The sequence below is a fragment of the Pezoporus occidentalis genome, unplaced genomic scaffold, assembly GCF_034315485.1.
Source record: "Pezoporus occidentalis ecotype Australia unplaced genomic scaffold, CSIRO_AGI_Poc_V1 ctg15, whole genome shotgun sequence".
NCBI classification, from domain to species: domain Eukaryota; kingdom Metazoa; phylum Chordata; class Aves; order Psittaciformes; family Psittacidae; genus Pezoporus; species Pezoporus occidentalis.
In genome coordinates, this window is record NW_026913316.1 from 702,155 (window position 1) to 719,382 (window position 17,228).

A 17,228-nucleotide genomic window follows, 5' to 3' on the forward strand; every position below is an offset into this window, starting at 1 on the left:
TATCCATGTGCAACTGATGTGATATGGAGCAAGTTTGTCTCCTGTGCTTAAAGGCATATTTTCTCAGTATCAGGTAACAGCATCTAGCTGTTTCCAGACTTCTTGGCATTGTTTTAGTTGTGGACAGTGGGACAGGTGCTGCATGCAGTTCACAGTGCTGAAATTTTTTTCGCTCTGAATTGCAAAGGGTCTTTTTGTTTACATTGTGCTGTTCTAAATTGTAATGTGGAGCGGGAAGTAACTGCTGCCTTTTCCTAAAAAAGAAATAATGAATTGGAGAAGAAAGGGAGATGTACTTGTGAGACGTTCTGCTGTTATCAAATATACATACTGATATTGTGCATTTTTATAATCAAGAAAACCAGAAGCTTAAGAAGTTTGATTATAAAGGCAGTATTATTACCTGCTGTAGAGAATACGGGAGGCTGTTCTGAATTTAACATGCCTGGGACAGCTTGTCTACCTGGTCACAATGAAAGGGCCTGGAGAAATGAGTCTTACTAAATCTGTTAAGAGAGTATGGTATTGGGAAAATTATTTCCTTCCCAATTTTTATAATGTGTCATGCTATGACAGCACATCACTAATATATCACAGTTGAGATTTACTTGTGCTTTGTGAAAGTGTGAGATGTAATTCCACTGTTAATCAAAAGTTCACAGGGATCGTATCAAGTGGTTGCTATACTATTGACAGGTTTACAGAAAATATTGCAAGGTGGAAGTGTCCAGAGAATATACTAATAATAATATAAATTCCCTTAATTAAACCTTGAAAATTTAATTTGTTCTACATTTCTAATGTAAATACATTACTGCAGTAGCATAGGATTTTTAGGTGTGTAAATTTTACACGCAGAAATAAATGACTGATCTTACACAGATTTCTCGGGTGATTCGCACTCCTCGCGGAAATGCTCTTTTAGTTGGAGTTGGTGGATCAGGAAAACAGAGCTTGACAAGATTGGCATCTTTCATAGCTGGCTATGATACATTCCAGATAATGTTAACAAGGTGAGCATTAATCAAACTGTAAGTAGATAAGTACTTTGTGTTTAAATTCTTCCTAAGAATGAAACAGGCTTCCAGTCTCTGCAAAGCAAGCTAACACAGGCTGAGCACTGTTACCTAGAGTGGAAAGATATGAAAATCCTTAGAGACTTATTAATTTTGCTTGATTTAAAATTATAGAACTATTCTATAATTCTGTGATTTTCTACATTAAGTCTGAGCCATTACCATCTTTGGAATAATAAACTGTCTTGTGTGTTTCACAGAATGGGAAGGATTATTTGCAGTGTCAAGTTAACTTTATGTCTTTTTTCACAGTACACTAAACTGTACTGAAAGTAGTTGTAGGTGGCATCTATCCATAATGCCTTATGAGTTTATCTTTTAATATTTGAAATAATGCCTGTGTGAGGAGATGAAATCCTCATCCCTGCCCATTAATTTGGTAGATCTCATGTATATGTCAGTATTTTGGCAGTCTTTTCTAAGTGTATCTTGCTTTATTTAATATTGTTCAACCAAATGTGGTTTCTTGCAGAATAACTTATGAAAGATATAAAAAATAAATTGTAACTCCTCTGAATATTTTAGGATGGGTGCCTCCCAAATTGCCTGTAGGACAAGTCAATGTGCAGAAAATATTTTCAGCACTCAAATATGGTGTCATTGTAGAGAAGCTAATTTTTTTAGTTCTTTTGCAGCAATGTTGGCTGCAGTAGAAATTGTAGATTCACATGTAGGAATGCCTTCTGGTGAGGACCTTGTTGAGAAATAAGAATGACTTCAGGAGAGATTACAGTACAGTTCACAAAAGAAGCAGCAATAAATTGTTGTGTATCATTCACAAAGACTTTTGAAACCACAAGAGGGTGAAATATTGAAGTGGTGTGTAGCTTTCTACTTCAAGTTGCCAGAGGATCTGTATAAAGCCCATGAAAAAAAAAAAGTCCACAAAAGATCTGGGGAATCATTGAACTGGAAAGCTTGTAAATCTCATGTGTGCACCAGATGATTTCAAGAAGCTATCATAAAGAACAGACTGAGTGAAGATTTGAGTAAACATGATTTTAAGAAAGACTCATCAAAGATTCTGACAAAACATAATCCTGCCTTGCAAACCACTTCAAGTTCTCAAGGTGTAGTTCTCCAGGGTCAACAAGCAAATGTAGAAGTGTGATCAGAATCCCATCTGATTGCTAAGAGTTTACTCTGTACTTTTTAACCTTATTTATCTGAAACACATCTAATCACTTGTGCCAAAATGCCTCTGGGAAAAATTTTGAATCCTTTTTTGGATAGATGTTTTATTTTCCCTCTGTTAATTGGTGAGTTGATAATAGTTGATAGAGTAGGTAGAAGATAATAGTTGTAAGATTTTAAATGGTTTCATTTAGTTTACCAAGGTAGATGATAGTCATAGTGCTAACTCAACTTTAAGTATGTTTTTTCAGGTTAGTATTTTTGTCTAATTTTGAGTAATTAAATGAATAACTCTTCCAATCATTATTTTGCCCTGCAGCTGAAACAAAAGCACATAGAATATTTGTGTCTTTTCTGTGTCTATTTCTAATTGTAGTAGTGTCTTTGAAGTGTCTTATTTACAAACACATGTATGGAACCTTATCTTGGTGATTGTGGCGACTTTGTGGAAATGTATAAAAATTATCTTCTTAATCATCAAGATAAATATTGTAAATCAGTTGTATTTATTTCCTGAGCTCCTGTCTAGTAATGAGCAGCTGCAATGCAGGTTTTGATATTTCAGGTCATCCATGAGATCTCTGTGGTTACACAAGAAACTCTTAATGAAGTTGCATGCAGCCACTTCTCTGTTTTAATTCCCAGTGTGGATCCTAGAAACCTCAGCTTTTATTGCAGTCCTTTATGCAGCCAGAGAGATCATTTCAGTATAACAATGTGTGTTGGGTTTGTGTGGCAAGGTTTTGGTAGCAGCCCAGCTACAGGAGTGGATTCTGTGAGAAATTGCCAGCAACTTTCCCTATGTCCAATTGAGCCAATGCCAACTGGCTCCAAGATGGACGAACTGTTGGCCAAGGCTGAGCCTATCGGTGATGGTGGTAGTGCCTCTGGGGTAACATAGTTAAGAAAGAGGAAACAAACCTGCTGAGGAGCAGCAGCTGGAAGAAGGGAGTGAGAATACCTGAGTGTAACAGCTACGCAGACACCAAAGTCAACGCACCACACCTTGTCTAATATTTTTAATGTGTTTGTTTTTTTTTTTAATCTCTCTTTTATCTTTGCTGCTGCTGTCTTTCCTTGCTGTTAAACTGATGACTTTAACCAAAGGCCAAAATAGTTTGAGTTTTTTAATCAGTCAATAAAGTCTAAAGTATCAATTGCTGAGGTGAGTAGCTCGAGAGAGGACGCCTTCAATACCTGAGCGGGGGGGAGATCAGCGTCCAGGAGCCTCAACTCAGAGCGACAAGAGCCACCGAAGGAGCCTCAAGTCCTCGGCAGGACCTGCCCAGGAGCCGGCAGCTCAGCTGACGAGAGAGAGCAGCTGACTCACACGGGGCGGAGCCTGAAGCTGCGGCACCAGCCCTGACTGGGTAAAAACCTGCCCCAGGGAGTGCGAGCGGGCAGGAGTGCGGTGAGGTAGTTCGCGCGGGCAGGAGTGCGGTGAGGTAGTTCGCGCGGGCAGGAGTGCGGTGAGGTAGTTCGCGCGGGCAGGAGTGCGGTATGGTGAGCACTCGTCGTATGAGCAGAGCGCCGTCTGGCGGCTCTGCTCTGGCTGCCCCGGCGGTGGCCAGCGTAGGCACCCAGACAGAGCCGGGGAGAGGGGAGGCTGCAGTGCAGAGCTCAGGGTGCAGAGAGTGCCTGCATTGGTCTGGTGAGGGAAAGGTGAGCAATGGGCAGGGCTGCACTCGGTGCTCCCTGGTGGAGGTCCTCCTGCAGCCGGTGGCTGAACTGCGGGATGCCGTTAATGGGCTGCAAGATCTCAGGGAAGCTGAGAGGAAACAGGAATGCTTGCTCCACGCCCAAACTGTGCAGGGACCTCGAGCTTCACCTCTACCTCATGAAGCTGGGAATTAGTGACAAAAAGACAAGAAAAAAAAAAAAAGAAGGAAAAGGACAACCAAAAGCGAGGGGCTTCCCCCTAAATCCCCTGTCCCCACGCAGAACCGCTTTGCTGTCCTGCAGGGGGCTAATGAGGAAGCGCACTCGAGCCAGAAGCAGCCGGCCGATGCACTGGTAAAGATCTCTACTGGTGCTGCTAGGAAAAAGTGGCGGGTTGTAGTAGTAGGGGACTCTACACTGAAAGGGACAGAAGCACTCGTCTGCTGTCCAGGCCCCGTCTCAAGGGAGGTGTGTTGCCTACCAAGGGGCACGGATCAGGGATGTGGCAGAGAGGCTGCCTGCTCTAGTAAGTGCCACGGACTATTACCCACTCCTGGTGATACATGTGGGTGCTAGGGATATAGACAGTAGTAGCCTGGGGAACATAAAGGACTACAGAGCCCTGGGGGAGGTGGTTAGGGGCTCTGGAGCTCAGGTGGTCTTTTCATCAATTCTCCAGGGTACAGGGGAGGACCTAGGAAAAGCTAGGAGGATTAGCCAGGTTAATAACTGGTTAAAAGGGTGGTGTCATAGTCAGGGGTTTGGGTGCCTTGAACACGGGACTGAAGTTTGTAGGCCAGGTCTAGTGGGGGCTGGTGGAGCTGGTCTGATAAAGAAGGGAAAGAGCAGTTTTGTAGGAGGCTTGCCAGACTGGTCAAGGAGGCTTTAAACTAGATGTGTTGGGGGAGGGGGGCATCATTCCATTCCAACACACCCAGTCAGTTGCCAGAACCTATAATAAATGCTTGGAGCAATGTAGAGATATCCCAGCCACTCCAGCCAGTGAGCCGGCTTCATTTGGAGCTTAGCTCAGATGCCTCTATACAAACACCTGTAGTATGGGGAGCAAACAAGAGGAATTAGAGATGTGTGCATGTTTACAGGGGTATGATATAATAGGCATCACAGAAACATGGTGGGATGGCTCCTATGACTGGAGTGTTGGAATGGAAGGTTACAGGCTCTTTAGAAAGAACACGCTTGGCAGGCAGGGAGGGGGAGTTGCTATTTATGTTAGGGATAGGCTGGAGAGTATGGAACTCTGTCTGGGGACAGGTGATCAGTCAACAGAGAGTTTGGAGGTCAGGGTTAAAAGGAGAACAGTGATGGGAGACATTACTGTGGGGATCTGTTACAGACTGCGTGACCAAGAGGAATCTGTGGATGAAGCACTCTACGGACAGATAGGAGCAGCCTCACGCTCGCAGGCCCTTGTTCTCATGGGTGACTTCAACCACCCTGACATCTGTTGGAACGACGGTACGGCCTGGCACAAGCAATCCAGGAGGTTCCTCGACTGTGTGGAAGACAACTTCCTCCTGCAAGTAATAGAGGAGCCGACAAGGAGAGGTGCCATGCTTGACCTCGTGCTCACCAACAGGGAAGGGCTCGTTGGAAATGTGATGCTCCAGGGCAGCCTTGGATGCAGCGATCATGAGATGGTTGAATTCGAGATCCTCAGGACAGTGAGAAGAGCGTGCAGCAAGCTCACTGCCCTGGACTTCAAAGGAGCAGACTTTGGCCTCTTCAGGAACCTGCTTCGGAAGGTTCCATGGGATACAGCCCTAGAGGGCAGGGTGGCCCAAGACTGTTGGTTGATATTCAAGTATCACCTGCTGCAAGCTCAGGAGTGTTGCATCCCAACCAGAAGGAAGTGCAGCAGGAGGGCCAGGAGACCTTCTTGGAAGGATAAGGAACTCCTGAGGAAAATTCAGTTGAAAAAAGAGGCTTATGATAAGTGGAAGCAAGGACAGGTGGCATGGGAAGAGTACAGGGATGTTGTCCATGAAGCTAGGGACTAGGTTAGGAAGCTAAGGCTCAGTTAGAATTAAACTTAGCTAGAGGTATTAAAGATAACAGGAAGGGATTCTACAGGTACATAGCAAATAAAAAACAGACTAGGGAGAACGTAGGCCGCCCCAGGAAGCTCTCGGGAGAATTGGCTACACAGGATATGGAGAAGGCTGAGGTTCTGAATGACTTCTTTGCTTCGGTCTTCACTTGCAAAGGCTCTGACCAAACCACCCAAGTCTTGGAAGGCGGACGCAGGGACTGTGAGAATGAAGACCTTGGGCCCACTGTAGGAGAAGAACTGGTTCAAGACCATCTTAAAAATCTGAATGTGCACAAGTCCATGGGTCCTGATGAGATCGATTCCGCAGGTCCTGAAGGAGCTGGCAAATGAAGTTGCGAAGCCGCTGGCCATCATATTTGAGAAATCGTGGCAGTCAGGTGAAGTTCCCGATGACTGGAAAAAGGGAAATATAACCCCCATTTTCAAGAAGGGGAAAATGGATGACTCAGGGACTTATAGAGCAGTCAGTCTCACCTCTGTGCCTGGCAAAATCTTGGAGCAGATTCTCCTGGAAGGCATGCTAAGGCACATGAAAAACAGCAAGGTGCTTGGTGACAGCCAGCATGGCTTCACTAAGGGGAAATCCTGCCTGACCAATTTGGTGGCCTTCTATGATGGGGCTACAGAACTGATGGACAGGGGTAGAGAAGTTGATGTCATCTACCTGGACTTGTGCAAAGCGTTCGACACTGTCCCACACAACATCCTTGTCTCTAAATTGGAGCGACATCAATTTGATGGAGGGACCACTCGGTGGATAAAGAACTGGCTGAATGGCTGCACACAAAGAGTTGTCAATGGCTCAATGTCTGGCTGGAGACCAGTACCGAGTGGTGTCCCTCAGGGATCGGTGTTGGGGCTGGTCTTGTTCAACATCTTTGTTGGTGACATGGACAGTGGGATTGAGTGTGCCCTCAGCGAGTTTGCCGATGACACCAAGCTGTGTGGTGCTTGATACGCTGGAGAGAAGGAATGCCATCCAGAGGGACCTTGACACGCTTGTGAGGTGGGCAGATGCCAACCTCATGAGGTTTAACCATGCCAAGTGCCTATACTTGGGTTGGAGCAATCCCAGGCACAGCTACAGGTTGGGCAGAGAAGAGATTCAGAGCAGCCCTGCGGAGAAGGAGTTGGGGGTGTTGGTTGATGAGAAAATGAACATGGGCCAGCAGTGTGTGTTTGCAGCCCAGAAAGCCAACCGTATCCTGGGCTGCATCAAAAGGAGCATGACCAGCAGGTTGAAGGAGGTGATCCTGCCCATCTACTCTGCTTTCGTGAGACCTCACTTGGAGTATTGTGTGCAGTTCTGGTGTCCTCAACATAAAAAGGAGATGGAACTGTTGGAACAAGTCCAGAGAAGGACCACGAGGATGCTCAGGGGACTGGCGCACCTCCTGTGTGAAGACAGGCTGAGGAAGTTGGGGCTGTTCAGCCTGAAGAAGAGAAGGCTGCATGGAGAACTCATAGCAGCCTTCCAGTATCTGAAGGGGACCTATAGGAATGCTGGAGAGGGACTCTTCATTAGAGACTGTAGTGACAGGACAAGGGGTAAGGGGTTCAAACTTAAACAGGGGAAGTTTAGATTGGATATAAGAAGGAAATTCTTTCCTGCTAGGGTGGTGAGGCACTGGAATGGGTTGCCCAGGGAGGTTGTGAATGCTCCATCCCTGGCAGTGTTCAAGGCCAGGTTGGACAAGGCCTTGGGTGACATGATTTAGTCTAAGGTGTCCCTGCCCATGGCAGGGGGGTTGGAACTTGATGATCTTAAGGTCCTTTCCAACCCTAACGATTCTATGATTCTATTCTATGATGTTAATGAACCCAGCACTTGACACAATCCTGTGAGACAATACATGTGTTTTCACTTTTTCAAGCAAAGGAGAAATAAATAGCATGATAAGACTTCAGATTTTGTGGAGTGTTTTTTGTTGTTGGTTTTGGCTTTTTTGGTGGCTAAATAAAAATTCCCAGACTTTGGCACCATTTTACCCTACATTCCAAGATATTGTTTTTTACTTAAATTTGCCTGTTCTTTTTCTTTTAACTGGAAACCCTTCTTAAAAGGAATGAATGCGAGTACAACTGTCCTTTCTTGTAGATCGTACAACACTTTAAACTTGATGGAAGATCTGAAACTCTTGTACAGAACAGCGGGACTGCAAGGCAAAGGCATCTGTTTTCTTTTTACAGACAATGATATCAAAGATGAATCTTTCTTGGAATACCTGAACAATGTTTTATCATCCGGAGAGGTAAGATGCCTTCTCATGGTAATTTTTCTGCTTTTAAAATTTTATAATTCTGAAGTAAAGTAATCAAATTTATTTGAATATTCTTTTATATCTCAAGGGACAGACATTAAAACACAAGTGCTTTTCATCATTACAGTATTATAAAAAGGGGGCTTGATCAATTGTATTAGGTTAGAGTGAGTCAAAGGTATTGTAAAATTAAGAATGAGCATCATCATTCTATACAGAGAAATTGTCGAAGTCAGACCCTTTTGAATGTGTTGACAAGCTGTTAGTGACATAAGAATAGCTTTTTAAAAAAAGATAAAATTGTCTGTTAAGTTAAATATTTCATTAGTATACAATCAAGTTTTGTATGGTAAATTTGTGTCCAGAATGGATGGGATGGCTTTAATAATTTCTATTTGTTTATTATGTCAGGGGTGTGTTTCAGAGTAATTTCTGCTAGTTATTAGAAGAGGGAAAGCAAAACCATTGTATGTGGATTCTTTTGTTTTGTGGCTGTTTTGTTTGCTGGTTTGGATTTTTTTTCACTCAAGATAGTGGGTTTTACATTTACAGCAAGTCAGATTTCAGTATTTTTTGATGGAATAACTTCAGTCAAAGTTCTTGGTTAAGGGCATGGGGAGGGCCCTAATAGCTTCGGTGTCTGAAATGTATGTACTTTCCTGAAATGCTATGTATTAAATGAACCTTATTCTATATACTTATTGGATCATCTCATAAAGCGTGAAAAAAATCTTCTTCTTTCTCAAAGGTGTCAAACTTATTTGCACATGATGAAGTAGATGAGATCATTAGTGACCTCATGCCCATCTTCAGAAAGGAACATTCACGTAAACCTCCAACCAGTGACGTTCTTTATGACTACTTCATGACCAGAGTTCGTCAGAACCTTCATGTGGTTCTTTGCTTTTCACCAGTAGGTGAAAAATTCCGTAATAGGGCTCTGAAGTTCCCTGCTCTTATTTCTGGATGCACTATAGATTGGTTCAGTCAATGGCCAAAGGATGCTCTAGTGGAAGGTATGTGTCGGTTTTGTCTTTGCAGATACTTAATTCTCTGATCCATCATCATGAACTTGTTTAAATTACCAACGCACAGGCAGAAGAAATTTATTTGGTTCTAAAATTGCTCTAGATTCTTTTCTTCTTCAGATCTTGCTGTATTAAGCTTTTGAAATATTTCTAACAGAAGAAAAGCTTCAATATTTCTAACAGAAGAAAGGCTTCAAACACAGTTTGAAGGAAGAATGCCCTGGAAGATGGCTTAAAGACATTAGTAAAGGTGGCAAATTACTGCAAAAGAAAGAATTTATTAGTGCTTGTTATCAGGCATACAGAGGAAGTCTGTGATCACCCAGTCCCTGGTAGCTAGCAGTTAAATGGGTTGAGAGAGAGAAAGTAGTTGAACCCTTTGGAAGTGAAAGAATACCAGATCCTTGTCTATACTTTTACTGAGAACATGGAATAATGTTAGTAATCTGACAGTGGGGGAATAAAGGTGATTGGGGTTTCAGAATCTTGGTGAAAGCTGACATAATACATGCTGACATGTTTTATATTACCTTGTAATATAAATATAATAATATAGTAATATAATATAATAGTAATATAGCTAAGAGGTTTTCCTGAATATTTACTTACACTTATGTTTTTCTTTCTTAAGTATCTGAGCATTTCCTGTCCTCATTTGGTATGGACTGCACTGCTGATACAAAGAGGGAAATTGTGCAGTGTATGGGCTCATTCCAGGATGGAGTGGCAGACAAGTGCTCTGATTACTTTCAAAGATACAGACGTTCTACACATGTGACTCCTAAATCCTACCTGTCCTTTATTCAGGGATATAAATCCACATACAAAGAAAAGCATGTTGAAGTGCATACGTTAGCAAACAGGTAAACTGCTCAGTTTACTACTGTTTTTTTGGTAGTTTTCTTCCCCAGATAGGTATATTCTGATATACTTCATTTCAATGCATGGCTTGTCTCCTTGCACAGCAAAAGGATTTTTTTTTTTTTTTTTTACTTTCTAAAATGGTGTAAAGGTGTAACTTGATCAAACATTGTAGTTGCTCTTGGTATATAAGTTAAAGACTGTATTTGTGGACAGGAAAAAAAGGCAGTTATTTATGAAAAAGAAAGGTGGTGGGGAAAAAGGTGAATATAAATTATTTCTATGTGTTTTTCATGAGTAAAAGAAAACATCTACATGTAATTTAATAATGTATTCACAGTAGCTTTTACTGTACCAGAGAGTAACTTGGTTTTTGTATCAGGAGTTTTATCCTCCTGATAAACACCCTTGGCATTTTTGGTTTTGTGATCATAGAGCCCAATTTAGGCTGCTGAGCTTTTTAGCTGTAGATCATTAAAGTGGTTTTGTTATATCCTTTCTCCTTTTCAGATGCTTTATTAAACTAATAAAGTCTATTTGCTGATTTATCTTCATGTCAGAAATACTAAAATAGAATGTAAAATTAACATTTAGTGTATCATTTGGTAACACTGTTAAGAAAAACTGTCTTCTCAGTTTTGAATGCCTTTGTTTCTACCTTCTGATGCCTTAAATGTACTAGTTTAATTCATGTGTGTCAACTTGTTTCACTTAACCTTAGTTGCTTAGTCTGAATTGCTTTGGCAGGTGTTACTCTGTCCTCCTGTATTTGCTTAGTTGTCCAAGTGCTGCTTAGTCTTTGCAATATCAACCTCTGTATAACCCACTTAAAGCTGTCTGAAAAGCCCTAAGACTTACTTTCTGGTAGACTAAAAGGAAGGGTCATTTTAAGGCTGAATGAGAAAAGTGTTGTTTTCTCATGCTATTTTTCTGTTGTTCTTGGTTGCTCTCAATTTCAGTATTTTGATTCTATTAGCCTTTGCAATATAATTTTCAAACATAACATAGTAATTTTTAGATATTTCTCAGCATTCTAGTCTGCAGAAAATGCTTCCTGCAGTTATCAAATTCAGTCCTTTGAGTATCAGGCTGGAGCTCAGCAGGGATGATGGCATATATGGAGCCAACATATAGGATTTTTATGCAATGATAAAGGCATACTATTTGAGCTAAAGTGGGTAAAATTTCAAGCCACAGATGCTCTTCATATTCATCTTTATTGTTCACTTTCTGATTCTGAAGACATCAGACACTTGTGTGAAAGTTACTGTCCAGGTTTCATTTTTGGTGTAAAACATCTTTTGTTAGTGGTCTTTGCTTGATTTGATTTATTCTATTAATGGTATAATTTGAAAAGTGGAGGTTAAATTACATGGGGGATTACATGCTTCTTATTTTACTTTTCAACTCCAGAGTGAATACTGGACTGGAAAAATTGAAAGAGGCCTCTGAGTCAGTGTCTGCTCTAAGCAGAGAGCTGGAGGTAAAAGAAAAGGAACTTCAAATTGCCAATGTAAAAGCTGACATGGTATGTGCAGTCTTCAAAGTGTATTGCTGTTTGATTCCCCCCCCCCCCCCCCATTTGTTTTGAAAGGAAAAGTTAAGTGTTGGAAAAAATGTATCTTAGAAACTTAAAACAGGGGCAAAAGAAATCTTGTTTGAGTTTTCTGGTTCTGAAATTCAACAGATAAAATTTTACAACAGAAATGAGTACATTCTTCCAACTAAGTGTTTTCTTTAATATTTGGAATGTGGGTTTTCTCATGTTCTAGGTATTGAAAGAAGTTACTGTGAAAGCACAGGCTGCTGAGAAGGTAAAGGGTGAAGTTCAGAAAGTGAAAGACAAAGCTCAAGCTATTGTAGACAGTATCTCAGTTGACAAAGCCATTGCTGAAGAGAAGTTGGAAGCTGCTAAGCCTGCTTTGGAAGAGGCAGAAGCAGCCTTACAGGTTAGTTCTTGGACCATGTGTAACATTATTTTACTGCTAAGAAGATGGATTTCTTTAAAAACAAATATAAGGTTGCATAACTCATCAGTTGACAGAAAATATAAGCAAATAAATATACAGGTTTTGAGGCTTTTTAGGTTCAGTTTTGTTTTTCTTTTTCCACCTGAGTACCAAGCCCAAAATAGACTTTTTTTTTTTTTTTTTTCAGAAAAGGGCAAGTTTTAATTTTCATTTGAAACTATAGTTGATATATGATGTGCTGCAGGTCATTAGACCAGTAACTGATGATAGCATTATAAAACAACTTGTGCTCAGTGAGTGAAGTGCCTTCCATATATAAACACTTGTTATTCCATCCAAATCTAAGCCTCCTGTTTTAAGTTTTCATCACTAAATTGCATTTTGAATAAGTGTTCTGATCCACTCTTCTCTGCCATCTTCAAAAAAATTTCTTTTTTTCTTATGCATTGTGGCATTACTCAGATTTCTAGTGTTCATCATGGGACTTCATGTTTTTTCAACATATTCTTTTTGTAAAGCTTTTTAAGAGAGTGATAATGTTCTACCCACATCTTTGCATGATGCCTGGACTGCATCAAAAGCAGTGGGACCAGCAGGCTGAAGGAGGTGATCCTGCCCATCTACTCTGCTCTTGTGAGACCTCACCTGGAGTATTGTGTGCAGTTCTGGTGTCTTCAACATAAAAAGGACATGGAACTGTTGGAACAAGTCCAGAGAAGGGCCACGAGGATGCTCAGGGGACTGGAGCACCTCCTGTATGAAGGCAGGCTGAGAAAGTTGGGGCTGTTCAGCCTAGAGAAGAGAAGGCTGCATGGAGACCTCATAGCAGCCTTCCAGTATCTGAAGGGGGGGCTATAGGGGTGCTGGGAAGGGGCTCTTCATTAGGGACTGTAGTGACAGGACAAGGGGTAACGGGTTAGCACTTAAACAGGAGAAGTTTAGATTGGATATAGGGAGGAAATTCTTTCCTGTTAGAGTGGTGAGGCACTGGAATGGGTTGCCCAGGGAAGTTGTGAATGCTCCATCCCTGGCAGTGTTCAAGACCAGGTTGGACGAGGCCTTGGGTGATATGGTTTAGTGGCAAGGGGGTTGGAATTTGATGATCTTAAGGTCCTTTCCAATCCTAACTGTTCTATGATTCTATGCCACAAAAACCTCAAAGGTGGTTATGTAGATTTATTGCAAAGTTTTCCTTTCCACTTGAGGGGCTGCCAACAATTGTAGTAGTTAAAGACTATTGTGATGTTCCTTCAAATCAAAGTCTTCAAAATCTAGTATAAGTAAGTTTTCGTGGATCATGTGAATGTATGACTTCACTTCGAGGGAGAGCAGCTTAACAACTCTGCCTGCCATGATTCTTGAAGGGCAGAGGGGAAATGTCTAAATGAAGCCTGATGATATGACAGCTAATAAAAGTGCCATAAGAGAACAGGTCTGGATCATAAGTTCCTGATACTTAGCTACAGGAGAAACATACCTCCTCCTCTCTCACCTCTCCAACAAAAACCCCAAAGGTGGACAAGCATTCTGGCAAGCACATAAACAAGCAATACTAACTGTGTAATGTCTCAAGTATGAAAAAAATACCAGTGTGCTGTCCTGTATCTTATGACATCTGGCTTTCTGGTTTTGGCTAAAGTTATGAACCAAAACTGTACTGCTCTTCTTGAAATTTAAGATTCTAAGAAAAGCAAATCTGATTTTAATGAAAAGTTACACTAGCATTATTTGCTTAGTATTGAAAGTCGTGCATTTGCTTTTTAGTATTGAAATTTGTTGCAGAAATTGCTTTGTCTGTGCATAAAGGGGAAAATTATCATAAAAGCAAGCCTATCAGCATACATATCTGTATTCTCAACATGCATTAATTCATTCAGGAATTCCTTTAAGTGAGAAAATTATCTCTATGAGACTGTGAAGGATTGTATCTTTCAAAAAATGAAATTGTGGTAATTACAGATTTACAAATTTCCAGCTAGGGATTCCTGTAATGGAATTCTGTTTGCAGCGTAGACAAATATCTATTAAAATATTTCATAAATATAGAGGTCACTCCCCAGACTAAGAAAACCTGTGGTTGGTTATTTCACTCAATTTTTACATATTTTAAGACTACTAAATGTGACATTATGAGAGGTATGTAGGTACAGAACAGCTTACAAGTGTTTTTAAACATATAGTGAGATTACTTTTTTAACGTGTGAGTAAGAATTGTTAAAGTTCAATAAAACTAGTCGCACTTTACCCTGCATTAAAAACAGCACATTAAATGTACCTCAACTTCCAAAAGGTCACAAAGAAACACTGGTTAAATTTTCCACACAGATCTGCTGAATTATCAGGTCCACACTGAACCCAGCAAGCAGCAAAATATTGGAAGGGAAAAAAAAGGCAGGCAGAAGGAAGGTGATCAAGATGATCTGCAATAATTTACAGTCCTTTTCTTGAAGTATAAATACAAATAATAATAATTTTCCTTTGTGAATTCTAAGGGAGGCATGTGCTAGACTAGAAGCATGGTGTCATAACACCTGCAATAGCCTATTTCTTACTGTTTGTCACTATTGTACTCAGGCTGATTAAACTGCCTGTGAATAAACAGAGCTTCTAATCCAAGTTATAGGACCAGGCCTGCCCCTCACCAATTACCATTGTTTCAATAAAAAATAATATGAATATATATTTTTTTTCTTCTCTAATAGATTAATACAGTTGGTAAGATTGTGTCTATGTCTTATTAAAGGGTAAAGCAATTATTGCTATTCTTTGTTTTAAATTAACAGACAATAAAACCTGCAGATATTGCTACTGTCCGCACGCTGGGTCGACCTCCTCACCTCATTATGCGTATCATGGACTGTGTGTTACTGCTCTTCCAGCGGAAAGTGAACAACGTGAAAATTAATCAGGAAAAATGTTGTACCATCCCATCGTGGCAAGAATCTTTGAAACTGATGACAGCAGGGAACTTCTTACAGAACCTGCAGGTGCTTGTGCAACCTTTTTGATATTTTCTTAATACTAGGAAATAGGTGAGTTTTTTTACTGGTATTCACAGGAGAATAAATGTGCAAGGGGAGTCAGACATGTAACAGATCTGAAATGTTAAGGGCTTAGAAATAAGTATATCATAATGAAATAAACTTGAATCCTTCTGGCAAAGTCAGGCCATAAATCAATTATAGTTTCTTCTAAGTAATGCAATGAAATTACTTTCAGTGACAAAATGATTCAAAGCTTTAAGCATTTGGTTTGAATAGCCATTACTTATCTGTTTCATTAAATCTGATCGAGAACATCTTTTTTTCTGGTACCTAACATTCAATTAAGTTTCAGCATTGCAGCTTGTGCAGTGGCTTGCAAAAGTATAGTTAATTATCAGGATATACGAAATCAGATTTTTTTTAAATTTGGGAACTTCAGCTCCATAGCATGCATCTAGAGAAACAGGATGAGTAATTGGTGAATAAATACCTGCTCAAAATTTAAACTAATAATATTATGATTAATTTACTCAGAATAAATCCTACCTTGTCCTGCTCCATTGGATGTTATTAGTTCTGATTTCTGAGTTTGTTTAATCTGTCTCTTGTCCCGCAGGAAATGACAGATGGCAGGCTTGGCCAACTTTGTGTAGTTGGTAGTGTCATAGATGCCGTTTATTGTAATGTTCACATTGCATCCACTCTTAAGGATTTTTAATTTACTGAATTGCTTCAGCATTTCATTGCTTGTGCATAAATAAATGTATTTGTGCTTAAGGGAACTATTGTTTTGAATTTGTAAGTGATGGCCTTTCATTATACCTTTTAAATAAATCTTTAAAGAGCAAACTTATAATGAATATTTGACCATTAAAATGAACTTGAGTGAGAAAATGAGCTTTCAGGAATGAAAAAGGAAAAAATGCTTTTCTAAGGAGAGAATCAAAATAAGTTCTTAAAATTGAAACACCCCAATAATGAGATAAGTTAATTTAAGTAGAAGATAGCTGGCTTGCCCTTGGAAAGGACTGTCTTGTGGAATGTAAATTTATGAACGAGAGCTAAGCTTTGTTTTTTTTTTCTTTTTGAAGATAGTTACTTAATCAGTCTTAATAAAAATGTAATTTCAAGCAGCATACCAAAAATATTTTGGATATATATATTTTTTTTCAGCAATTTCCAAAGGACACAATTAATGAAGAAGTGGTAGAACTTTTGAGCCCTTATTTTGAAATGGTTGACTACAACATTGAGACAGCTAAGAGAGTATGTGGGAATGTTGCTGGCCTTTGCTCATGGACCAAAGCTATGGCTGTATTTTTTTCAATCAACAAAGAAGTATTGCCTTTAAAGGTAAGTCTGTTAATCAATGGGAGGCATACAACTTCCCTTAGCTCCTTCTCCCCACCTGTGTGCACTTGAGGATTTCATCTACTGGAAACATCAGCTGCCTTATTCTATATGGTGCATGCCTCTGTATGAATTTATTATCCTGACAATAAGAAGTCTACAATAAAATATATTTTGAAATGTGCTACCACTTGTAAGTTGTCAAAATTATGAAAGAGTGTGCAGTTTTATGCCTCTGGGAGTCTTCTTACTGGGGCAGCTGTTATCTAGGTTAATTCACTGTTGCAGTTGCTTTAACTTAATTAGACAAAAACTCAACATCTGGTTCTTTTAATGTCCTGGATCTCAGTTCACAAGAAGACTGACTGTACAGAGAGTCTGTGTACCAGTGTTGTTAAAAAACCCCAGCATTAATAGTTAAAAGGCAAGAATGAAAGTCAGGAAGAACGTGGTCAAACGTGACTTTAACACAATAAAGAGGAATGACTGAAAGGGTAGCAAGATTTGTAGTTAGAGGTAGTATTTTTCATTAGACAAAGCAAATTGGTTGGAGAAATCAAACAGGCTTCTAGTGGCACCAGTCTCTTTTGCAGACTCACGTTTTGCGTCACATGGAGAATGGCTGGTGTTCCCAGAGGCTTTTCTAATTACTTTTTCTAATTGATGTTAGACCAACTGCTTGATTGCAGCTACCTGCAGTAAGAAGTCAGTTTGTTGTAAAATTCAAATAAAAGGTTTCAAATGCATGATAAAGTCTCTTTTGAGCAGTTTGATTTTGAAATGTAATACAGTAAAACTCTTTGAGATACATTATATCAACTGTTTTGAGAT

General features: G+C 40.1%; 1 protein-coding gene across 1 annotated transcript in view; it reads left to right on the plus strand.

The window, feature by feature from the left end:
- DNAH5 (dynein axonemal heavy chain 5) overlaps nucleotides 1-17,228 on the plus strand; it is a 122,096-nt gene that overhangs the window by 78,798 nt on the left and 26,070 nt on the right. The window contains exons 53-60 of the mRNA XM_062610808.1: nucleotides 883-1,013; nucleotides 8,042-8,195; nucleotides 8,953-9,220; nucleotides 9,864-10,095; nucleotides 11,507-11,621; nucleotides 11,866-12,042; nucleotides 14,847-15,050; nucleotides 16,221-16,400. Of these exons, the coding sequence (XP_062466792.1) occupies nucleotides 883-1,013; nucleotides 8,042-8,195; nucleotides 8,953-9,220; nucleotides 9,864-10,095; nucleotides 11,507-11,621; nucleotides 11,866-12,042; nucleotides 14,847-15,050; nucleotides 16,221-16,400 (1,461 nt within the window). The remainder of the gene's footprint in view (nucleotides 1-882; nucleotides 1,014-8,041; nucleotides 8,196-8,952; nucleotides 9,221-9,863; nucleotides 10,096-11,506; nucleotides 11,622-11,865; nucleotides 12,043-14,846; nucleotides 15,051-16,220; nucleotides 16,401-17,228) is intronic.